The sequence below is a fragment of the Girardinichthys multiradiatus genome, chromosome 5 (genome assembly GCF_021462225.1).
Source record: "Girardinichthys multiradiatus isolate DD_20200921_A chromosome 5, DD_fGirMul_XY1, whole genome shotgun sequence".
Taxonomy (NCBI): Eukaryota; Metazoa; Chordata; class Actinopteri; order Cyprinodontiformes; family Goodeidae; genus Girardinichthys; species Girardinichthys multiradiatus.
The window spans coordinates 10,407,245-10,432,707 of NC_061798.1; the positions used below are offsets into that span (position 1 = coordinate 10,407,245).

General features: G+C 39.2%; 1 protein-coding gene across 3 annotated transcripts in view; it reads left to right on the forward strand.

Moving 5' to 3' along the window:
• mast1a (microtubule associated serine/threonine kinase 1a) overlaps positions 1-25,463 on the forward strand; it is a 147,671-nt gene that overhangs the window by 92,409 nt on the left and 29,799 nt on the right. For all 3 annotated transcript variants that reach the window (XM_047365946.1, XM_047365947.1, XM_047365948.1), the window contains 10 exons: positions 5,259-5,334; positions 5,825-5,897; positions 10,023-10,183; positions 11,420-11,495; positions 17,105-17,314; positions 17,419-17,520; positions 20,406-20,538; positions 22,671-22,738; positions 22,912-22,988; positions 24,819-25,027. In XM_047365946.1, the coding sequence (XP_047221902.1) occupies positions 5,259-5,334; positions 5,825-5,897; positions 10,023-10,183; positions 11,420-11,495; positions 17,105-17,314; positions 17,419-17,520; positions 20,406-20,538; positions 22,671-22,738; positions 22,912-22,988; positions 24,819-25,027 (1,185 nt within the window). The remainder of the gene's footprint in view (positions 1-5,258; positions 5,335-5,824; positions 5,898-10,022; positions 10,184-11,419; positions 11,496-17,104; positions 17,315-17,418; positions 17,521-20,405; positions 20,539-22,670; positions 22,739-22,911; positions 22,989-24,818; positions 25,028-25,463) is intronic.

Consider the following 25,463-nt stretch of genomic DNA (forward strand, 5'->3'; position numbering starts at 1 on the left):
CCCTCTTCGCTACATTCTCACACTACTCTCCAATTTTGCATTATTTGCTGTTATTTAAGTTTTTAACTTTATGCTCTCTCTCTTTTCTCTTCCTAAAAGCTACACCTGGCCTGGCTCTGTGTCTACCTGTGACACCTTTCTGGAGAGGGGAATCGTCCGAGCTTCTGCTGGCAACAACTTAATGCTCACCCTCTACCAATGATCCACATAGCCCTGTCTTTTAGTGTTTAACCCTTTCTCTCTCCTAGACATGGCGATTGACTGAGCTTAACTGTAACAAACTCTATGTGCTCTCTTTCAGACTCTAACCTTGAAAACTGGCTCAGAGTTTATCTGTTCTTTCTTTCTAGGTGAAACGACTAAAGGAGCTACATCCATTAACATTTACTTTTCCTTCCCATAGAAAGTACTCCTGGATCAGTGCTTCTGTGTTCTTTTTGTGTCTCTGCTCTGTTCTCTCAAACCCCCAGTCGGTCGTGGCAGATGGCCGCTCACACTGAGCCAGGTCCTGCTGGAGGTTTCTTCCTGTTAAAAGGGAGTTTTTCCTCTCCACTGTCGCTACATGCATGCTCAGTATGAGGGATTGCTGCAAAGTCAACGCCAGTGACTGTCCACTGTCTGGAATGTATGTACCTGACTGTTGTGAAGTGCCTTGAGACGACATGTGTTGTGAATTGGCGCTATATAAATAAACTGAATTGAATTGAATTCAATGAAACCAGACGCAAAACGAGCCGGCATTTTCCAAATATCCTTGCATAATTAAGCCTGGACTTGTTTTCACATGGACTGGACTCGGGTTTCAGTTTCTGGTGCATTTTTGATTTAAACGTGTTTGGTCTTCATTTAGTAAAGTGACTCAGCCTGGGGCAAACTGGCATACGGGGCAACCAGGGAAATCCCTGGTGGAATTGAACCACAGACGTGAACCGCCTTTTTATATATATACAGTACAGACCAAAAGTTAGGACACACCTTCTCATTCAAAGAGTTTTCTTAATTCTTCATTCTTTATTTATTTATATATATATATATATATATATATATATATATAGATTTTAATGTACCACTGTTTGTTTTAGTAGCCCTGGCTTTTTTTTTCTGATCTCCGCTCTTCATTGTCAGCTTAGCTGGCCGCCCTGCAACGCATGTTCATGTGTTACAGATCAGCTGTTCGCCAGTGTGCAGCAAAGCTGATCTGCCTGACTGGAGCAGAGGAGAGGTTTGTCCCAGCTACTGCACACTGTTGGCGGTCAGACCTGTCGGAGTTCCTCCAGTCCTTGGTCCCCAGAAGCGATCAGACTCTATCTAACACTGACTCTTAAAGGAACGACTCTCAAACAGATTCTAACTTTCAGCTCCTTTAATCTAAATTTGGCAGAGGAATGATTACAGAGATCCCATCTCGGACCGTCGCCATCTGTGAAAGGATGACGAAGAGCCCCAATAGAGGGTTACATGTAGTTTTATATCTGGCACTCCAATGCAATGGATGTTTCCTCCATCAGTGATTATCAGTAGACTATGTGTCACCATTGTGGTGTCTATCTGTTAGATTATGTAGTAGCGGGTGTCCATCCTTAATCTAAGTGTGCGGTGGCTTTCTAATCAAACCAGTTACAGCCTGCTCCACCATCAAACTCAGTGCCCCAGCCACAGGTCATTCATGACAAACCTTGGGCCATTTATCCTTGTAATGTGTGTCAATTAGCATTCTTATCCTATTCTAACAAAAAAGGATACATTAGAACCTATGCTTTATATCATTATGGTATAAAGGTTATCCTTAACAGGTTGATATGGCATAGTTTAGGGAACAATGGTCCAGCAAAATATCAGCGCCCCAGAAACTGTTGCCTCTTGCGTACTTGATGTCGCGCTCGCCCTGCGTCTGTGCAGGGCGGTGGGCCGGTGAACCCACTAGCACTGCGTACCCCTCTGCTGGATGCCAAACACAAATGGAGATTTTTATACAGTACACACCAAAGGTTTGGACACACCTTCTCATTCAAAGAGTTTTCTTTATTTTCATGACTATGAATATTGTAGCTTCACACTGAAGGCATCAAAACTATGAATTAACACATGTGGAATTATATACTGAACAAAAAAGTGTGAAACCACTGAAAATATGTCTTATATTCTAGGTTCTTCAAAGTAGCCACCTTTTGCTGTGATTACTGCTACGCACACTCTTGGCGTTCTGTTGATGAGCTTCAAGAGGTAGTCACCTGAAATGGTTTTCCAACAGTCTTGAAGGAGTTCCCAGAGATGCTTAGCACTTGTTGGCCCTTTTGCCTTCACTCCGCGGTCCAGCTCACCCCAAACCATCTCAATTGGGTTCAGGTCCAGTGACTGTGGATCCAGGTCATCTGGCGCAGCACCCCATCACTCTCCTTCTTGGTCAAATAGCCCTTACACAGCCTGGAGGTGTGTTTTGGGTCATTGTGTCTGTTGAAAAATAAATGATGGTCCAACTAAACACAAACCGGATGGAATAACATGCCGCTGCAAGATGCTGTGGTAGCCATGCTGGTTCAGTATGCCTTCAATTTTGAATAAATCCCCAACAGTGTCACCAGCAAAGCAACCCCACACCATCACACCTCCTCCTCCATGCTTCACGGTGGGAACCAGGCATGTAGAGTTCATCCGTTCACCTCTTCTGCGCCGCACAAAGACACGGTGGTTGGAACCAAAGATCTCAAACTTGGACTCATCAGACCAAAGCACAGATTTCCACTGGTCTAATGTCCATTCCTTGTGTTCTTTAGCCCAAACAAGTCTCTTCTGCTTGTTGCCTGTCCTCAGCAGTGGTTTCCTAGCAGCTATTTTACCTTGAAGGCCTGATTCACACAGTCTCCTCTTAACAGTTGTTCTAAAGATGTGTCTGCTGCTAGAACTCTGTGTGGCATTGACCTGTTCTCTAATCTGAGCTGCTGTTAACCCGCAATTTCTGAGGCTGGTGACTCGGATGAACTTATCATCCGCAGCAGAGGTGATTCTTGGTCTTCCTTTCCTGGGGCGTTCCTCATGTGAGCCAGTTTCTTTGCAGCGCTTGATGGTTTTTGTGACTGCACTTGGGGACACTTTCAAAGTTTTCCCAATTGTTCGGACTGACTGACCTTCATTTCTTAAAGTAATGATGGCCACTTGTTTTTCTTTAATTAGCTGCTTTTTTCTTGAAATAATACAAATTCTAACAGTCTATTCAGTAGGACTATCAGCTGTGTAGTGTATCCACCTCCTGCACAACACAACTGATGGTCCCAACCCCATTTATAAGGCTTGAAATCCCACTTATTAAACCTGACAGGGCACACCTGTGAAGTGAAAACCATTTCGGGTGACTACCTCTTGAAGCTCATCAACAGAATGCCAAGAGTGTGCAGAGCAGTAATCAAAGCAAAAGGTGGCTACTTTGAAGAACCTAGAATATAAGACATATTTTCAGTTGTTTCACACTTTTTTGTTCAGTATATAATTCCACATGTGTTAATTCATAGTTTTGATGCCTTCAGTGTGAAGCTACAATATTCATAGTCATGAAAATAAAGAAAACTCTTTGAATGAGAAGGTGTGTCCAAACGTTTGGTCTGTACTGTATATATATAAAAACGCGGTTCACGCCTGTGGTTCAATTCACAGGCTAAGGTGAACCACCGTCCCACTAAACCAGCGGTCCACCGGGGATTTCCCTGGTTGCTCCATATGCCAGTTTGCCCCAGGCTGTGAGTCACTTTACTAAATGAAGACCAAACACGTTTAAATAAAAATGCACCAGAAACCGAAACCCGAGTCCAGTCCATGTGAAAACAAGTCCAGGGTTAATTATGCAAGGATATTTGGAAAATACCGGTTCGTTTTGCATCTGGTTTCATTCCCGCCGCTTAGTCTAGCAGTTCTTTTGCTTTATGTTGAGAGCATGGGAAATCTCCAACACGGACTTAAAATGCTGTGCAAATCTGTCAAGATCATATTTTCTCCTCTGAGATGCGCGTCGTGTATTCACGTAAGCTGCTTCTATCGGTGAAGCATGTCATCTTTCAAAACCAATCACATATATATAGAATATCGATGATGTATTACAGATAATCCCAGTTTGTACGGTCCCTGAATGCGACAGCTGGGAATATGTTGTTCAGCCAATTTGTTTAGCTGTCAGTCATGATTCCGCCCCCCCCCCGTGATCTGAGGCCCCGCCCCCCACGCCAAAACAGGGCCAGAAGTTTGAAGCCGGAAAAAAAATCTGCAAATTCGAAAAAAAAACTTGAAACTGAAAAGTAGTTTTGAACTTATTTTTTCCAGTTTCACATCTGTTTTTTTTTTTCAGTTGCAAAACTTTTTTCCAGTTTTCACATTTTTTTGGGGAAGGTTCAAAATAATTTTTCAGGTTCAAATGTTTTTCTTTTGAACAAACTTTTATTTTTCAGGTTCAAATGTTTTTCTTTTGAACAAACTTTTATTTTTCAGGTTCAAATGTTTTTCTGTTGAACAAACTTTATGGCTCCAATTTAGCTCCATAATATCCCCAGTCCCACTTTGCTTTTCAGTGGTTCATCCTTTTGGAGTCAAATCATACTTGTAATGCACTTATAGAGTATGAGTACACACATCACACCACATTGAATTCTGGGACCATTGGGGTCTTACTGTCAGATCGGCTAACGTGTAGTCTATAGGTGATGGTGGAAGAGTAAGAGACAGAAAAACAGAAGAGAGGAAGAGGAACTTGGTTTTATTTAGTACAATAGAGAGGCTATAACCTGTGATCATAACAAAATTGTGTTTTTAATGAGTTGGAGCTTAAGGACAAGCAGCGATCCTGTTTTGCTCCGGCAAGTTTTTGTTGGCATTCTTAAAAGTTTAGCATTTAAAGAAATTTTTAAACATATCTATTTTTTTGTTTTCAGTGTGTCTCATCAATGCTTACTCAGAACGTTTATGCACATCTAAAACAGGAGTTTCTTCTGTATCTCTAAAGGCCCTTTAACACTGGATGGAGACCCTGCTGTGAAGTAAAGCCAGCCAGACTGTGGACGGTCTTTACCTAGGTCTTGGCGAGGGCTTTGGTGGCATAAGAAAGCACAGAGGGCTACCCAGTAGTTTTGATGCAGTTTAACAGCATAATATAGCAGGGTAGGGTGTGAGAAAGTGTGGACGTTTTTGAGCTTATACAAAACTTCAGTTGTGGTGGTGTCCTGCTTTATACCGCCTGTTGATTTTTGTCCCTCTGCTCTCTCCATGTGTTTTAACAGGAAGCAGTCCACTGGACAGCCCGCGCAACTTCTCACCAAGTGGACCTGCCCACTTCTCGTTTGCCTCATCTCGAAGGTTGGCTTTGCCTTTTATTGCACCATACTGTAGTTACACATGTGGAACACAACAAGGCTGTTCAGTTAAATTGCTCCTTCGATTACTTTTACACACATAAAGTCTATCACAGATATATACGTCATGAAAAGAAACCTGTCTTTGTCCTGGCCTGCTCTCACTGCGCCTGTATGACAAAGACTTGACAGCAGACTGGCACAGTTTGAATCAGGCAAAGAGCCAGGACTGTGCCCCTCATTACTCACTCAAAGGAGGCGTCAGACTCTGTGATGATTGGAGAAAGCCTTGAAGGAGAGGAGCAAAAGAATCCAACAAGTAATTGGATTGGAAAGAAGTGAAGGTGGCGGTTTTGCTCTTGCTTTACTGCCAATTGTGTTGTGCCATGAAAATAAAATAGAAACATAAGGTGACAGAGAGTTACAGTCGTCACTCTCTCGCTGTCTAACAAACACCTTCTTTTCTTACGTGAGTTTTTTGTGTCTTTTGGCAGGGCTGATGGTCGTAGGTGGTCTTTGGCATCTCTGCCTTCCTCAGGATATGGCACCAATACACCCAGTTCAACGGTAGGTTTAACAATGAATTCATGCAGTTGTTTGATTTCAAATGTAAGAAAGCAAATTTTGATTTATACAATACTTTGCAAAAATGTACTCTTGTCAGAGAAAATATATATAGAGTAAAGAATACTGCAGTCTTGTTCTGTTTTATTTCCCCTTGTGATATGCATTATATCATCAGTATATTCTGTGCTCATATAAGTCATATCTGGTTTTGTCCCTCTGTCACTGATTCTTTTTTTGTTCCCGATACCCAGAATGCTGCTGCACAGACTCTGTGTTGAAATTAAATATTTTTATCGGGTCAGCCCACTAAAACAAATGACGTCACATTTTGGATTCATGTGTATTGGGTTTGCAGATAGAATGAACATTATTGATAGCTGAAGTAAAACTTACCAGGAAAAACTTTCATGTCAGACGTCTTAAAATCAAATTGGAATTAGATGTAGGTGTGTTTCTGATTAAACGTTAAAATGGCTTGCCATAATTGTTTGCTGCCCAGTATGGGCAGTGAACAAGCAGCTGTGATGTTGTCCAGGTGTCCAATCAAATCCAGCACCTTTAAACACATCTTTACTGTTATAATTTTTAACTAACTTGCAGGATTTAAAAAAGGAGAAGCCATTGTTTTAGATAAGTGTAGGATGGTGTTTTGACATGAGGCCTAGCCTCTCCTGTGTCTCCACTACCCTGTATAGAAGGTGTAGTCCAGGTTACTGACCAACAACATGCAGTAGAAAGCAACAGCTGTCTTAACGTCCCTTGAGTCTGTTGTCTTGTTATTACAGCAGCAACTGCCTTTTATCCCTTCTCAAATAAAGGATCCTACTACGTGTGTCCTTGTAACAGAAAACATGTCTATCAAACAGCAGCAGAGGATTTCTCTTCCCTCAGCACAGTGTGAAAATGAAAACTCACTAGGATCAAATGCTTTCATCTCCATTAAGGCCAGAGAAACTGAGACAGAAAACTGACATGAAAGAAAGAGAGATCTGGGTTTCCTCCGCACTAATCTTTCTACCCAACTCCAGAAATGTAGATCTTCGAAGTTCTCTTATCTCTAAGTAATAGATTTAGCATCATTTTCATGCATATGTATTCTATTCAAAGACTTCATTTGCATTAAACCAGCATCATTAAGGGTGAATCCATGTTCTGCAGATACATGTGCTAGTATTGTTGTGTTTTGCTTTGAAATGATTACACGCCGCAGTTGCAGCTGAAGGTCACGAATACACAAACATGCCAACCCATGCGTTCCTTGACTTTGTGTTTTCTCTAGTGAGTCTCGGGGGATTTTGTTTTCAAAGCTTTCGACTTGCAAGAACATAGAACTCATGTAAAGCAGAGCTAAAAATATCTAATCAGTTGCTAAGATATGACCGACCTGGCTGAACTGCAACTCATAACAGCATGTCAGGAAAAAAAAGTGCAGTACAAATAATTGAAAGGAAATGTAACCAATCTTTATCGCTGCATTGTATTTTCATGCTGGTTCTCTTTTCATCTCTAAATTTTCAGAGAGAAACTGAAAGATGATAAAAAAGGGCCAACTGAGACAAATGAAAGCGAGTGAGGTAGAGATGAAATACAGTATGATTTGAAGAAAACAGAGAGAGTAAAACAGTGTTCACATTAGTCTGAAAGCAAGATGTTTGAAACATAAGAGCATTCTGTGAGAGATGAACACTGCCAAGGCCCATTTGGTAAATTGTCCATTTAGAAATTGGACCTTGATGCACGTGAAGCTCAGGTGGATGTGTCAACTCACAATCCATTCGCAGTACATTTATTTATATCCTGAAGAAATTCACCTCTTCTGCAGCCTTTCTGCTTATCCCTCCTAATTTCTGGACTGCAGAAATGAAGTAACTCAGTTTTTTGTTGTAGATGCAGCTGAAGATTTCTGTCTTCACACCTCAGCAACTTCCTCTCCATCATTACTGCTCTGCTGGTTCTGGCATGGGCCATTACTCACTTGATTAGCTACAGTGGGACACTTGCATACTAACCAGAAAAGAAGAGAAATTGTGTGTGCTTAAAGGAGTTATTCTTTGAAAACTTCAGATGATGATGATGATTACTTTTTATATATACACGGGGACAATGTGCAACATTTCATTCACCTTTTGAAAAGGAATGATGCGTGGTGTCAGGTTGAAGCAGAAATGCTAATTTTCACCTGTAGGTGAATATAATTGTTGAATATAATTGGAATTTCAGTGTTTGCAACATCACGATTTTAAAGGAGTGTTAGGTTGCAATATTTTTTTACTATTTATTCTTAGTCTTATCAGTCTTTGAATGATTAGTGAACAGTCAGGTGTTTTCCCAGGAGGATCTGTAGAATTAGGCACAGATAGATCCATTGATCTCCACTGGCTGTGAGCTGGTGATATATTGGTGATATTTAAATATTAATACTTTACCCACATGGGCCAGTGGTCCATGTGGGTAAAGTATTAATATTTATACATTCCAGTACATCTTGGAGATGTTAGCTTGTTTTCTACTTTTTACAGTGCTTTCCAAAAGCATTCATACTGGTTGAGCTTTTCCACGTTTTTTCACATCACAACAATTAATTCAAAGCACTTTATTGTGACTTTATGTGACACACAAACACAAAATAGTTCACAATTGTAAAGTGCAAGGACAATGATGTGGTTGGTGTTGTTGTCTTCTAAAAGGTGAACCTCCACCTCAGCTGAAAGTCTTTTATAGCCTCTAACAGGTTTTCTTTCAGGTTTGCCCTGTATTAAGTTCCGTCCATATTCCTATCAACTCCGGCCAGCTTTTCTGTGTCTGCTGAGGAAAAGCATCCAAACGGCATACTGCTGCCATCACCATACTTCAAAGTGGAGATATGGTTGTGTTGCACATTTTTTTGTAGTTAGTCCAAAGAGTTAACAAAACTCTGGTCTTATCTGAACAAAGCACCTTCTTCCTTTCAACTGCTAACAGAAATTTGCATGGCTTTCTTCATTCAACAAAGGCTTTCTTCTTGAAACTCTACCATAAGTGTGGAAAAGATCCATGGAGTGTGAATACTTTTGCAATGAACTGGATTAGTCCAACGAAGCAGTGTGCAATATCCTTTTGGGCTGCAGCAGCTCTTATCTTGCAGTGCTGTTGACATGGAAATATGTTTGTGGTAAAATAGTGCTTAGTTAGGTGTGGTGACAAAGTAGCATGTGTGTATATCAATACTAAGACTTTCCAGCAGAAAGTTGCATCATTCCATGATCAGTACTTTTCTTCCCCTTTTACTGCTTTGAATGTTGTGTGTCAGCATAAATCTGCTTGCATCCAAAATCAATAAAACTCCATCGAAAGACTCCAAAGTCAAAGAAATTGACTACTAGGTGGTCCAACTGTGCCCCTTATATAAAGCAATTGTAGATCTAAGGGAATAGAAATGCTCACATAAGCTCTGTGAAATGTGAGATCCATACTAAATACTTTTCTTTTATAATCGTCATTATATTAAATTACATTTCCAGGAAATTATCTGTGCCCAAGCACTTACTAAATAGTTCACTCATTTCAGCTTTTTCCTGCAGCTTGCACATGGCTTAGACCTGAACGGAGCCTGGATTGGATTTTTATAGCAGAAATGATTGTGTGACCAAAGCCAACCTTGAAATCCCGACGGGAGATGTGTTCATCAAGCCTCACATTGATCCAGGCCGTTTTCCACTTCTGTGCTGAAGAAAAGTATTTTGTTTGAGGCCAAACAGCGTTACCCTCAGCCCCCTGTGGCATCAGACACTTAAAGCAGCAAGTCAACTTGTACTTTAAGCCCTAAAGTCTTTCTGATGTTTTCTAGACCACTACATTTAGTTGTCCTCCTACTCAAGCCCCTTCTTAGTACTGTATTTTCTCCACCTATCTCATTTGCCTATTTTCTTTTACTTAGTCGCTTCTTTAAATCAGTTTCTACCCACACACATCATACTGTGCCTTGGTCTCTTTTGTTTTCTTCATTGCTCTTATTTTTAATGTACTCTTTGTTATCACTTGGAATCTATTTTTAAACTTTTGATGTTTTTTTCCTACACAGCCTTTAAAGTAAAGGTCACATTCAACCCTTCTGTTTTTGTGTCTTCATCACTGATCCCTCTCTAGTCGTCCAGCTCATCTCAGGAGCGTCTTCACCAGCTGCCCTTTCAGCCAACCATGGATGAGCTGCACTTCCTGTCAAAGCACTTTGGCAGCACAGAGAGCATCACAGACGATGACGGGGGACGCCGTTCGCCGCATGTGCGCCCTCGCTCCAGAAGCCTCAGGTAAGAGAGCTGCAGGTTATAGGAAAGATGCTGGGTTTTAAATACCCAATATGGAATGTTCTCCCCACGCATGTGTGGAGCTGCAATTGCAAACTCCCTGAAAAGAGTAAATATTTTCTCAGTTAACATATTTTTCATCATCAGCTGTTGGTGAAGACTGCCTTTATATTTAAGATGTACCATAAACATTTCAGCCTTGATGAACAGTTGACATGCCTTTGTAGACAGTAGTGTTCTTTTCATCATCTTTCCCCTGACTTCATTTGTAAACACCTCACTGATACTGAAATTAGCCAACTCTGAGTCTTTTTCCTTCAGCATTAACTTCCACACCAAAGGGTGTTGTGGTTAGCACACCCTATTGGCGCTAGATGTGATGCATTCACTGATCAGAAAGAGATTGGGTTTTGGGTTTCTGGACGGTCTGTCGTATTGTGTATGTAGAGACCTAGCAGTATTAAACTCCAACATCTTCCTGCTTCCCAGTGCTGTGTGATGATTTTGCATCTGTTTCTGGTGGTTAATGTGGATCGCACTAAAAACATTAAAAAAGCAGAGTTCAATGAATTTCTGATGAGTTTATTAACATAATGGACCAAAACAACATTCATAAAATCCAGCAGAGAAACACTCTCTTCAAGTATAAATTAGAGGATAGCGTCTCTTAACTGCTTTTACTTTGCTGTATTTTTACCTGAATATCTCATTGCAGCATTTTATGATAGATAGCTAGATAGATAGCTAGATAGATAGATAGATAGATAGATAGATAGATAGATAGATAGATAGATAGATAGATAGATAGATAGATAGATAGATAGATAGATAGATAGATAGATAGATAGATAGATAGATAGATAGATAGATAGATAGATAGATAGATAGAGAGATAGATAGAGAGATAGATAGATAGATAGATAGATAGATAGATAGATAGATAGATAGATAGATAGATAGATAGATAGATAGATAGATAGATAGATAGATAGATAGATAGATAGATAGATAGATAGATAGATAGATAGATAGATAGATAGATAGATAGATAGATAGATAGATAGATAGATAGATAGATAGATAGATAGATAGATAGATAGATAGATAGATAGATAGATAGATAGATAGATAGATAGATAGATAGATAGATAGATAGATAGATAGATAGATAGATAGATAGATAGATAGATAGACAGATAGATAGAGTAATTACTCTCCTGCTTTCTGTGTTCTCCTCAGCCCGGGGCGCTCTCCATCCTGCTATGACAATGAAATAGTGATGATGAACCATGTCTACAAGGAACGCTTTCCCAAGGTCAGGCTCACACAAATAAATACGCTAGTCTAAACCATATCCAAACACACACTTATGTCAGACGCACTGCACTATGGTCAAGTCTTATCTACAGATAAAGCATGACTCATTTTACAGGGAACATACATTTCAAGAACACAGCTACTGATTCTTTTAGAGGTACCAGGGGTGAACCTACAAAAAAACAACTGATAAACAATCTGAAAGGGTTTTTTTTTTTTAGATAATTATTTGTCCTATGGTAGGCATACCCTCAAAATAAATTAGTGTCATGTCAAAGAGGTAATTTCTAGAAGTGGAAAAATTGTAGAATAATAGTGAAAATGCACAAAAATACATAACAACAGGTGGCTCAGTGTAAACGCCCAGTTCAGTTTGAATTAATCTTAAGTATTAAAGGATCAGTTAATTTGTTTACATCAGTTTTTCAGAGTGAACTAATTATTTTCCATCACTGAGCTCAAGCTGAAAAGCAGAGTACTGTCTCACAGCTTGTGCTGAACTCTCTCCAGTGTCATTATTTTATGTCACCCACATCAGTCATTTACAACATTCTGCCACAAGCTGTCGTTGTAGTGAGTTCTCTATTAACATTGTAAAACACAAGAAAGGGTACAAGTGATTATTTTATAAAGCTCACGTTGAAGTGGTTGGACTTGTTAGAAAGCTGAACAGAAGTGAAAAAGTAAAATCCTGCCTCCAGCAGCTGAGGACAATGTGGAAAAAATACAATATCACAATTTTTTACAATGAAATAACAGTTATGGATTTCTTGTGTAAAAACATTGTGCACTAGAAATATATTTAATAGAAGATTTAGGCAGAATTCTTGTACATATTTTCCTTCTTTTGAGCAATTTTGCCAACTTGTGTCATGTTCAGTTGACATGTCTTGATTAGGACAGAATGTAAATAGTGTGTTTTGTATAAAAGATGAACAACATGTAAAAGATTTTGGGCAAAATGGATATAAACAAGCAATTACCTTGTATAAAAAGAAAAAAAACTAGAGTGTTTTGTATCTCTGTTCTCCTGTTTTAAACTGCTACACACATTGCCTACTATATGTAATTCATTGACATTATCTATAAGTGTATAAAAAGGAATGGGGGAAAAGGGCCTGAGGGGAAAAAGAAGGATTAAAGGAAACAGTGGACAATATTTCTGGTAATGGGTCAAACTAAGACATCTTCCTACTTTGTAACCATTGAATAGGGTTATGTTTTTTCTTTATTAATTAATTCCATTTTAAAGATTTTCAATTTTATTGCTACTATTTGTTTTCTACTTATAACAAGTTAATCAAAGCAAAGTAAAAAAAAAAAGGTAAACAACATCAGCAGCACACTCCTTGTAGCACCCCCATTTGCATCCCCATTTTGTGGATACAGTGGGGAAAATAAGCATTTAATACACCACCAATTTTACAAGTTTTTCCACTTACAAAAAATAGAGAGGTCTGTAGGTTTCATCATAGGTATGCTTCAAATGTGACACACAGACTCCAACAAAAATCCAGAAAATCCCATTGTGTAATGTTTTAAAAAAAATACTAGCATTTTATTGCTTGAAATAAGTATTTGATACAATAGAAAAATATAACTTAATATTTGGTACAGAAATCTTTGTTTAGAATTACAGAGGTCAGATTCTTTAAGGTTTCTGGGCTGTTGCTGGGGAAAACGGAGATTCAGATCCCTCCAAAGATTTTCTATTGGGTTCAGGTCTGGATACCGGCTAGGCCACTCCAGGACCTTGAAATGCTTCTTATGGAGTCACTCCTTAGTTGCCCTGGCTGAGTTTTTTGGGCCATTGTCATGCAGCCACGATACATCTTCAATGCTCTTACTGAGCGAAGAAGGTTGCTGCCCAAACTCTTGCGATACGTGGCCTCATCCATCCTCCCCTCAATATGGTCCAGTCATCCTGTCCCCTTTGCAGAAAAGCATCCCCAAAGCATGATGTTATCACTCCTATTCTTCATGGTTGGGATGGTGTTCTTGGGATTGTACTCATCCATCTTCTTCCTCCAAACACGTGCAAGTAAAGTTTATACCAAATAGTTCTATTTTGGTCCCATCTGACTACATGACCTTCTCCAAATGCCTCCCCTGGATCCTCCAGATGGTTATAGGCAAACTTTAGGGCCTGAACCAGTGCTCAGAATGTTTTTGTCACGGAAATGTACCTAGATCTCACATTGATAGTCAAATGCTTACATTGTCATACTTTCACTCTTTATTTATAGAGGAATCTTGTGCATACTTGCCTTTAGCAGACCTCCACTGAGGTGCAGAGCAAACTCTGAGAACAGAGAGCAGCATTGATGTTTTGTGAGGACCTTTGTGAAAAGGGAATCTCCAGATGTTCAGTCGATCAAGCTCTTTTTGTTACTGTTCAAAGGCTTCATACAGCTAAGGAAGCAGACAAGCACCAGACAGGTTTCCTGGTTCTTATGTTTCCATCAGAGGCATGGATCTGATTTCAGTTCCTACTTCTAATGAAATAATATCTAAACTGGCAGAGGACCGGCAGCATTAGTACAACATATAATAATGAGGTCATGATAAAAAGGTAAGTACATCTTCTTTTAATTCATGAGTTTTATGCTGAAGGCCTCAAGAAAATTATCTGATCCAAGTCTAACCTCAAGTAACCTCAGCACTCATTCACTGACGCCATTCCAAAATTATAAATAGAACCTCGCAAAATGTGTGTGTTGAATGAGTTATACTTGACCCTCACAATGATATTGCAGCTGTAATAATTGCACTAATATGCAGAACAGAGGTGCTGCACGCAACAGTTATTTTCCTCCATTTGCGGGTCTGTGCTCTGTCCCGCCCACTAATTTCTGTCCAATGGGTGCAATGATCGTCACCCATGTGGCTTTGTTTACAAGTTATAGTTCACTTGCAAAAAGTATAATGTGAAAACAAACCGCACCAAACGAAAAAAATAAAGTCAGCTTTTGGTCTGGACCAAAGGACTTTCCTGCTGTGAATATATCCTAGCACCATCTAAGATCTGCATCGTTTCCCCTTATCCAAGGGTGTGCCCCGCCCTGCCAACAAGACCGCCCACCCAAGAAAATCACGGCATGTAGTAATAGTACGTTTTTACAGTTAACGTTATTCATATAATTAAATCACGTCATGAGCGATTCCTGTCCCTTTGTCATCGCTACTCTACTTTCTAAAAGCTGGACGAAAACGCAGTCCTCATACTCTGTGTCACCGACGCTGACAAGATGAGTTTTGTGCGCTAGCACGCAGTTGAACACACGCTCCCGACAGTGGACAGAGAACGTACAAAAAAACCTGCCGCTAAAACCTGGCAAGGATATCTGCAGTTTTTAAAAGCACCGATTTTCGTTTTGATGGCAGCTTCCTCTCTGATAGAGACAGATAGAGACAGACAATAGATTAAGATGGAAAGAGACAGAAACAGACAAAAGATGTGATAGAGACAGAAAGATGGAGAAATAAGAAAGATAGAGAGACAGATGAAGAAGATAAAGAAAAAAGAGATATATAAATGAAATATAAATACAGTAGGTAGAAGATAAATAAAGAACATTTTAGGGGTTATTTTTCCTTAGGAATGCTCTGTCAAACCTGTAGAAGGCTGAAATATGCTGCAGTCAGAGGAAACTATGGGCCTGGCCATTGCTCAAAAAAATAAAGGGAACACTCAAATAACACATCCTAGATCTGAATGAATGAAATATTCTCATTGAATACTTTGTTCTGTACAAAGTTGAATCTGCTGACAACAAAATCACACAAAAATCATCAATGGAAATCAAATTTATTAACCAATGGAGGCCTGGATTTGGAGTCACACACAAAATTAAAGTGGAAAAACACACTACAGGCTGATCCAACTTTGATATAATGTCCTTAAAACAAGTCAAAATGAGTCTCAGTATTGTGTGTGGCCTCCACGTGACTGTATGACCTCCCTACAATGCCTGGACATGCTCCTGATGAGACGGTGGATGGTCTCCTGAGGGATCTCCTCCTAGACCTGGACTAAAGCATCCGCCAACTCCTGGACAGTCTGTGGTACAACGTGACGTTGGTAGATGGAGCGAGACATGATGTCCCAGATGTGCTCAATCTGATTCAGGTCTGGGGAACAGGTGGGCCAGTCCATAGCTTCAATGTCTTCATCTTGCAGGAACTGCTGACACACTCCAGCCACATGAGGTCTAGCAATGTCCTGCATTAGGAGGAACCCAGGACCAACTGCACCAGCATATGGTCTCACAAAGGGGTCTGAGGATCTCATCTCATCTCGGTACCTAATGGCAGTCAGGCTACCTCTGGCAAGCACATGGAGGGCCGCGTTGTCCTCCAAAGAAATGCCACTCCACACCATTACTGACCCACTGCCAAACTGGTCATGCTGAAGGATGTTGCAGGCAGCAGATCACTCTCCACGGTGTCTCCAGACTCTGTCACGTCTGTCACATGTGCTCAGTGTAAATCTGCTTTCATTTGTGAAGAGCTCAGGGCGCCAGTGACGAATTTGCCAATCCTAGTGTTCTCTGGCATATGCCAAGCGTCCAGCACGGTGTTGGGCTGTGAGCACAACCCCTATTTGTGGACGTCGGGCCCTCATACCATCCTCATGGAGTCAGTTTCTAACCGTTTGTGCAGACACATGCACATTTGTGGCCTGCTGGAGGTCATTTTGCAGGGCTCTGGCAGTGCTCCTCCTGTTCCTCCTTGCACTAAGGCGGAGGTAGTGGTCCTGCTGCTGGGTTGTTGCCCTCCTACGTCCTCCTCCACGTCTCCTGGTGTACTGGCCTGTCTCCTGGTAGCGCCTCCAGGCTCTGGACACTACGCTGACAGACACAGCAAACCTTCTTGCCACAGCTCGCATTGATGTGCCATCCTGGATGAGCCGCACTACCTGAGCCACTTGTGTGGGTTGTAGAGTCCGTCTCATGCTACCACGAGTGTGAAAGCACCACCAACATTCAAAAGTGACCAAAACATCAGCCAGAAAGCATAGGTACTGAGAAGTGGTCTGTGGTCCCCACCTGCAGAACCACTCCTTTATTGAGTGTGTTTTGCTAATTGCCAAAGATTTCCCCCTGTTGTCTATTCCATTTGAACAACAGCTGTGAAATTGATTGTCAATCAGTGTTGCTTCCTAAGTGGACAGTTTGATTTCACAGAAGTTTGATTAACTTGGAGTTATATTGTGTTGTTTAAATGTTCCCTTTATTTTTTTGAGCAGTGTATATATACAGTATATATATATAGTATCCAACAGTATAGTACCCCAACCTGCCCCCCCAGACCAAAATCCTTGGGGAAACACTGATCTGTCAGATCATATTTTGCTCTTAGCTTCTGGCATTAAACTGTAACATAGTCTTTTAATCATCTTTTCATGAAAGAAATTAGCGATTAGCGATTTTCTTTAGACTTAGTCTTTTGAAAGATTATATAGTGTATTTAGGTCAGGACTTTGACTGGGCCCTTTCTAACATGAATATGTTTTGACTGGAACAAGGCTTGTCCAAATACAGCCTTCAAAGGCTGATGTCCTGCATATTGTCTTGTAGTCTAACTTTCACATGTGTCCCCAATAAGGCAACAGCTCAGATGGAGGAGAGGCTCGCAGAGTTCATCCTGAATTACTCTCCAGAGAACGTTCTGCCTCTGGCTGACGGAGTCCTCAGTTTCATCCACCACCAGGTCGCTGAGATGTCCAGAGACTGCCTAACCAAATCACATGAGGGGTTGATTACAAGTGTTTACTTCCGAGAGCTGCAGGAGAATCTGGAGAGGCTGTTGCATGATGTGAGTTACACATGTATCATGAAGACGGAGAGAATTGTGACATTAAAATTGCTGACTAATGTGGAAAACACCTCACCTAATGCCATCCTGTCTCTCTTTACCAGGCGTATGAACGCTCAGAGAGTTCAGAGCTGACCTTTGTGACTGAGCTGGTCAAAAAGCTCTTCATCATTATATCTCGTCCTGCCAGGCTGCTGGAGTGTTTGGCAAGTTCCTCCCTCGTCATACATATATATACATATATATATATATATATGTATATATATACGTATACATACATATATATATATATATATGTATATATATATATATATATATATATATATATATATATATATATGTATGTATATCTTTCTCTGTTTGTATGGTTAGTTTGTCAAAAAGTCCAGTTTTAAGAGGAAAACTGAAAGGAGACTCTCCAATCATTTTACAGAAATTAGAGTGGATTCTAACTTAGGCTACCTTTTGGCGAGGTTTTAATTGCTGTTTGGCCAACTTATTTAGAGAGGGACTGGATATATTCTTGCTTTGTAGCACAATGTAGACTGTCTGCCTCTTAACTAACTTAAATGTCCACAACTGAAGCAATCTGACTAGTTATCAAAACTTTGATCAGCCTTGTTTCAGCATGAGGATGACTGTGAAAGCAGTTATTTGTTTGGGTCATCTTTTTGTTCCTCTTAATAACCACCTTTTAATTTTTCTGTTCACAAATTGAAGACGGGTATAGTCTGATTTTGCAAAGGTTCGTTGTTTTGAAGTTAACAAGGTAAAGTCTTATTTTAGATTTTGTATCATATTTCATGTCTTGATTAGAAACACTAATGTGTGAGAGAAAAAGAGTAAACAGTCATCTACCAATTTCTCAGTGCATCTCTATCCTCCACTGTAAGCTCACCTTTAGTTAAGTTTTCAGTCCAATTTTCCTTTCATTTTCTTATCCATCATTCTATTCTCTCTGTTTTTTTAATTACCCCTGTTGTTTGATTTTCTATACCATTGTAATGTTTTTCATTGTGTACAGCACCTTGAGAGCCTTGTTGCTGAAAAGCGCTACATAAATAAACTTGACTTGACTTAACTTGACTTTAGTTTTGTTAAATCTGCCAATTGAGGAGAAACATTAATACCCAAATATGTGATATTCTCTGACTGTAGTTGTGTATTAAGGGAATTGTGGAAAGAACATTTAATTGGAAGAACTGTCGATTTCAACCAATTTATAGAATAATCTGAAACTCTTGAGAAATAATTTATCAATCTAATTACCTGAGAGAGAGAGGTTTGTGAATGATGGAGAAAAGTAATACATCATCTGCATAAAGACTGATTTTATGTTCAATATTCATTTATTTTATGCCTTTAATATCAATAGTTTGCCTGATTGCTGCCACTAGTCGTTCAATAAAAATAGCAAATAATGAGAGGGAAATGGGTATCTTGCCTGGTGCTGCTCTGAAGACAGAATCTAGAAGATGTTTGGTTATTTGTCCTGATACATGCTGTTGGAGAATTGTATAATATTTTTAACCAGTTTACGAAAGAGTTTCCAAAACCAAACGTATTCAAGGTTGCAAACAAGAATTTCCAGTTAACTCTATCAAATGCTTTTTCTGCCTCTAGGGATAATATATTAGTCTCAATATTTGTACTGTAGGACTAGTCTATTAAATTAAGTAATCTGCATGAATGTGCCCCTTTTATAAAACCAGTTTCGTCCGGATGTATTATGACAGAAGTTACTTTTTGTAGTCTTTTTGCGAGGGCTTTACAGATTATTTTGAGATCAACGTTAGTAAGGGATATGCGGTGGCCTTGCATTTAGAAATAGCTTCCAGCATTTGCTTGGCTCTGTTCACTAACTAGCAGTATCTTTACTGTATATGTTGGGAATATATAAATGTGTTCTATTATGCATTAGATGTCAGGGTCTTGTTAAAGCCATGTCATTTGATGAATCACATTTGCTCTGCTGCAGTAGCATATATACTGACTGCTCCAGGATATTATTTTACTTATCTTCAAACTGAGGAGATATATGGAAATTGGAATATTTCTTCCTCCTGGACCTGCTTGTTCTCTCAGCCTCAAATCCGATCTGTTAGACGGAGCCATGTCCTTTGCAGGCTGATACATATTTCCCCCGAAATTGTCTAGGAATAATAGTAGTTTTGCGTGCATATAAAACCTAACCACACCTGCATATATGCTTGCTGATTGATGGCCTCCACTGTTCATCAGAAAAGGGGTCCCTGCTCCTAAACCCTGTGGCTTATCATTCTGTTGTCAAGGCAACTGTCAGAAGAGGTTGTTAGGGTCAGTCAGGATGTGGCGGGGACTTTAGATCTTCACGGCTGTAAGGTTAGAAAGGAGAATACTCACGCAGATAAAATGTTGTTCACAGTTGTGGAGTTCATTTAGCATTCAGGTCAGTTACAAAGTCTGATTTGTTGAAAATGTCACACAGTCAGTAGGCTGCTAGCTGCCAGAATATTATCCCTCAGCAGAGGAAACGATCAGAGAGCCAGGTAAATTCCTCCTCTTGCCTTATTCTCTGGTCGAGAGGAGCCGAGATGAGAAAGCATGGACGGAAATGATCCAACCTGCCCTGGGCTTTCTAATCAAAATGTTATTCCAGCAACAATAATGAAACTGAATCCCACAAAAACTTGTTGCAGTTGAAAAAGGGAAGTTTTTGAAAGAAAAATTAAGCAATTTAGAGTGTTATGCTAATTGTGTTTGGTTTTTATAGAGCTATGGTCTTATTCTTTCATTATTAATTTAATACATTTGTACAGACATCCATCCATCCAGTTTCTGGTATATATATCTTATCTTCCATGAATTTATTGCAAACTTTAGTATTTTATGTTTTAAAATGAATATAAACGACACTGAACCCTGGAAAGTAAAGCCTGTAAAACATGGAATTTTAGAAGAAAAAGGTGTAGGGATGATGTTTAACTCTTAGGTCTGGTTGTTCAAACCAGTATGCAACAACATTCTGTCCTTCTGTCATGTGTAAAATGCATCTGTGCATTTGCTGTATATTTACCTTTTTCTAATCCTTTTAACATCCATCCAATGACAGGAGTTCAATCCAGAAGAGTTTTACCATCTACTGGAGGCTGCAGAGGATCATGCCAAAGAGGGACAACTAATGAAAGCAGACATCCCCAGATATATCATCAGTCAGTTGGGGCTGACCCGAGATCCATTAGAAGGTAAAAAATGTGTGATCTTACTGCACAAACTTCTGCCTGAAACAATGCAGACATTTATTTTTTATTTGCAGACAGGCTTCAATAGTTTTACTTTCTTCACTGCAGTTACATCTAAGGATCAATAACACTCTATTAGGTGCTGAGCTGGAGCCTGGAGATTAACAAATAATTCACCATTAACACTTAAAACGGTGGGAAAGATGAAGGAAATGCACCATGAAGCTCAACCCTAAACAGCAGCACGTCAGGATAAAAAGCTTACTCTTTATTGGTTAATATACAGGACAAATTAAGAAAGGTGGTAAATTTATTGGGGTGTGTTAGAAGCAGAGTGTCTGTTTGGTAACCTCTAAAGGGACAAGCTCTATTCTGTATTATACTGAATGTTTATGTGTAGCAGCCACATTTATTAGCACCCAGTACAGATTTGCGAAAAGCAATAGAATGAAGTCATCTTCTATTGCAGCAGCATAATCTCCCACGGAAATGTTTGGAAAAATTCAACCTTTATTTGTGTACAGTTTGTCAATGTGGGGAAAACATCACCTGTAAAGAAATAACAGTTTTAAACTAAATCCAAAACTATTATTGGTACCCTTGCTGTACTTGTACCAGTCTCCTCCTATAACATTTTAGGTTGGAACATACAGAGTGAGAGGGTCTTCACCTGTAGTATTGCTGAAAAGCTCAGCCTTAATCTCTCCTGACCAAAATACACAGATAAAGTTAAAGTCTCTTTAGAGTTGAGCAAACTCCATGTGACCATAGGACAGAAGAGATTTTTTCAAGCATCAACCCCAAACAACTGGTTGGCAGGTAGATTACATCTAACCGTTGTTAGACCTTAAAAAACTGCAGAGATGCCTCCCATCTATGCAGTTCACATAACAGGTAAAATATACATTAAAAAAAATGCTTAATTTACATTTGTCTTATAGAGATCAAGAGGGCCACCAGAAAGGCTGTTCCTTGTGAGTCTGATTAAAAACAATTATTGCACACCATGAAATTGCCCCCCCCAAATAAATTTACTCAAATTAAATTTTGATTTAAAAAACTAAATCAGAATGAGATGGTGCTGCTGTCATTAAAGTAAGTTTATTTTAAGGTTTTTATGCATCTTTAAAAGGTGTACTAACAAATGTATATAAAATTAGATTTTTTTCCATAAAGACCCCCCAATAGTTCGTTAAGGTTTGAACAAGTGTTTGTGGTCGGTGTAAACCTCTGCAACATGGTGGATAAGGACGTTTGAATAAGACTTTCTTTTCTAACAGTATCATTTGCTGGACAGTGTGTAGACATTGCTATGTTTAATTTATTATGAATCGATTTTAGCCCAGGAATTCCAGATCATCTTTCTCTGTGTGTCCTTCATAGAGGTTTAAATTGATTTTAAAACTTAATTTTTAAGTTTTGTCCATTTCTGCTAAATTGCTCCTGTTGAAATCCTTCAGGAGCTCTTCTTGGTTTGATGGCACAGAATAGATCTTAAAAGAGAACCATATGGTTTTATTTCTGACCCAGTGAGACTTTTTATTTTAGTTCATCTCTGCTAACAATTTGCCACTTGATATCTTGATCTTGCACAGCCTTTAGAACCCACATTGTCATGTACAGACATGCACACCCACGTAGCTGCTTGCACATTCTTGCTTTCACACTATTGTTTCTTTTTTTGGTTTCTTAGCGACGAATGACAAGACTTACAGTTTGAAACAGAAAACTGACTGCATATGTGATTCTGTCCTCTGTGACTTTTATCTAAAATGAATTTATTAACTACAGTGACGCATTGGCAGTGCTTTGGAAACGAAATAATCATTCAATGATTTATCTGCCCTGTCATAACTGTGGCACAATCAGAGTATTCAACCAACTGTCACATACAAAATGCAAGAATGTTAACCATTAGATGGCAGCGCTGCTGGTGAAGAGGGAGAGCAAAACAAGGAGGAGGGAGACCTAAAGAAAACAGCACCAATTAAAAGGATGGTATTTTATTTGCCATTTTGTGGGTTGATGAAGTTGGGCCTTCTGGTGTTTGTGGTTCCCTAAACAAAGTGGCATCTATGCCCCTATTTTATCATTAAACCAACAGTTTTGTTTTAAACAAACATGTTTCTCTACAGAAATCGTGAGCCTTGACAGTTATGACAGCGAGGGTCCCCATACTCCAGAGACAGATGACTCAGCGGAGGTGAGAACCTAACTAACAAATGTCCACATATACACCCCTGTTTCACATCAATAGTCACACATTTCATATGGATGTCCCTTCAGACTAACATAAAAAACATGAACAGTCAGCTGTTGCAAAAGAAATAGCTTACGTTACTGTTTGAGCTGTGATTTGATGTTGGATGTACCCAGGGAAAAGGCAAATCCATCAAGCCACCCTGTGAGGAAGACTTTCAGACCATCAAACTGATCAGCAATGGAGCTTATGGGTAAGTAAAGGATTTATACCTCACTGAGCCTGTACAGAAAGCAAGTCACATTTGCTTAAGCTACAGGACATAAAGTCTTTTTCTTGGACTTCAGTTTTTTGGGGGACTTTCAGTCAACCCAAAACGCTAAAAATTCTGGTTTTTGTGATGTACAAAAATGAGATAATTGGTAGTCTTCTGATAATCCTCTAACTTGGCATATCATTTACTACCTAAATTTAAAAAAAACTAATTAATTTGTTGAAGGGTAAAATAAAAAAAATAAAGTAAAAATGCTACAAAATAAAATAAAAAAGCTACAGTAACTCAGTTGCCATTCATTCATCTTCTGTACCGCTTATTCCATAGTGGGTCACAGGGGAGCTGGTGCCTATCTCCAGCCGTCAGTGGGCGGGAGGCAGTGTACACCCTGGATAGGTCGCCAATCCATCACAGAGACATACAGGACAAACAACCACGCACACACCCATTCACACCTAAGGCCAATTTAGAGAGACCAATTAGAGAAAAATAATTGTAAAGTTTTCATCTTTTAAATTGTATGTGATATATGCCAATGTATTGTGGTCAATCACAGAATTTTGATAATGCAATAGTATTATTATTATTATGTTATAGCCTAATATTATAAGGCAATGAATTATTTGAAAACAAAGATAATCAAAGTTTTTCACCCCTGCTCAGTTTACATTTCCTTTAAATAAAATTAAGATATGTTTCTCATCTAATACCACTACTTCATACTACCACTACAGACCATGACTATCACCAATCGTCAAGAATTTCCAAATTTTAGGATTCTTAGTTAAATTGTGAGAAGTTCCTGAAGCATATTGTTACCTGATTCCTAACGTCCAGGCAGTATTCTTCATAGATTCTTGTTAATCGTACATCATTTTTGACAAAATACGTGTGAATAAAAACTGATTTCATAATTTACCGTCATCTATTTCACCTGTGTCATAACTGTATCTTCTGGCTTCACAAATTAGACTCGAGTATTTGCAAAATCCATGGAATCCTCGCGAATTCTAAAATTTAACAATTCTTGCCGATTTGTATTATTCGTGCTCTGTGAGGAATAGTGGCTTTAAGTTTCTATGAACTGTCTTGCGCATGTATCCAGCACCAGCTGAAATGTCAATATTTCACTATATCAGAAAACCAAAATGCACAGGTCTAAGGGTTCTGTTTGCCACTAAACTGTGTTGGCCTATGATATTTTATAGGTAGATATAATACTGTCTTTATGTAACCTACAGATCCACCGTGTTTCTGGACTTGCATGTATTCTGTGCAAAGTTATGTCTGTCAATGTCTCATTGATATGTGAGACAAAGTATTTTTTGGCATGGAAAAGATCCAAATGAAAATGGACTTGAAAACTCTGATCTAGTTTTTTATCTTCTTCTCCTTCTTTGCCTTTGCAGTATTTAAAAGCCAATGAAGTAAAACCCAACGGGATTCAGAATGCACACATTTTATTGGGATTCTTGTCTAACATTCGGAATGGGGTTTTTCATTGATTTGAAAGTATATTACATAATTTTAAAATGGATTCAGGAAATAATAAGCTTATAGGGATTTAAAAGCATGAATAACATACAGTGTTATTTTTATCTTGACCTGTGCAAATGCTGCTGCATGATAAAAGCTGCCTAAGGTGGCTTAGGGAGCAAAGAAAGCACCTCCTGTGTAAAGCCTGCCCTAGTCAGGAAAAATGTGCTGAAGTTAAAAAAAAATTAGGTTACTATAAATCTGTTGTATATACTATGTTCAGAACATCTTTCTTCTCATTCCTCTTCCCCTGTTCTTTACTCTTCTTTGCAGTGCGGTCTATCTGGTGAGGCACAGGGAGACACGTCAGCGATTTGCCATGAAGAAGATTAACAAGCAGAATCTGATACTGAGGAATCAGATCCAGCAGGCATTTGTGGAGAGGGACATCCTTACCTTTGCAGAGAACCCTTTTGTAGTCTCCATGTTCTGTTCCTTCGAAACGCGCCGCCATCTCTGCATGGTTATGGAATATGTGGAAGGTAACTAGGTCGGGACTGGTTTATATCAGAGATGGAGTGAGATCAGGAACATATCCTGCTTGCCCTTCTTTTTCTTGATCAGATACACAGGATTTGCATGTGGGCTGTCAGGTAGAACATGTAGCAAACAGCTAAACAAACGGTGAAAACGTGCAAACACATGAATGATGCAAACTCCAAAACACAAAAATCCAATGCAACAGAAAAACACTGAAAAAGAAAATGCTGCAATCACAGAAAATAGACAGAGGCAAAAATAAAAATGCTCCAAATATGAAAACAACAGCAAATAGCAAAACCAACAGTAAGTTAAGAAGATCTGCAAACTCACTTCACAAAACCGAAGAGCACCAGACTTTACCAAATTTTAAAAGGCAAAGGAATTTTAGTGTTTTTAAATTTCTGATTAAAAAAATATATTCTCTAAAAGAGTTCT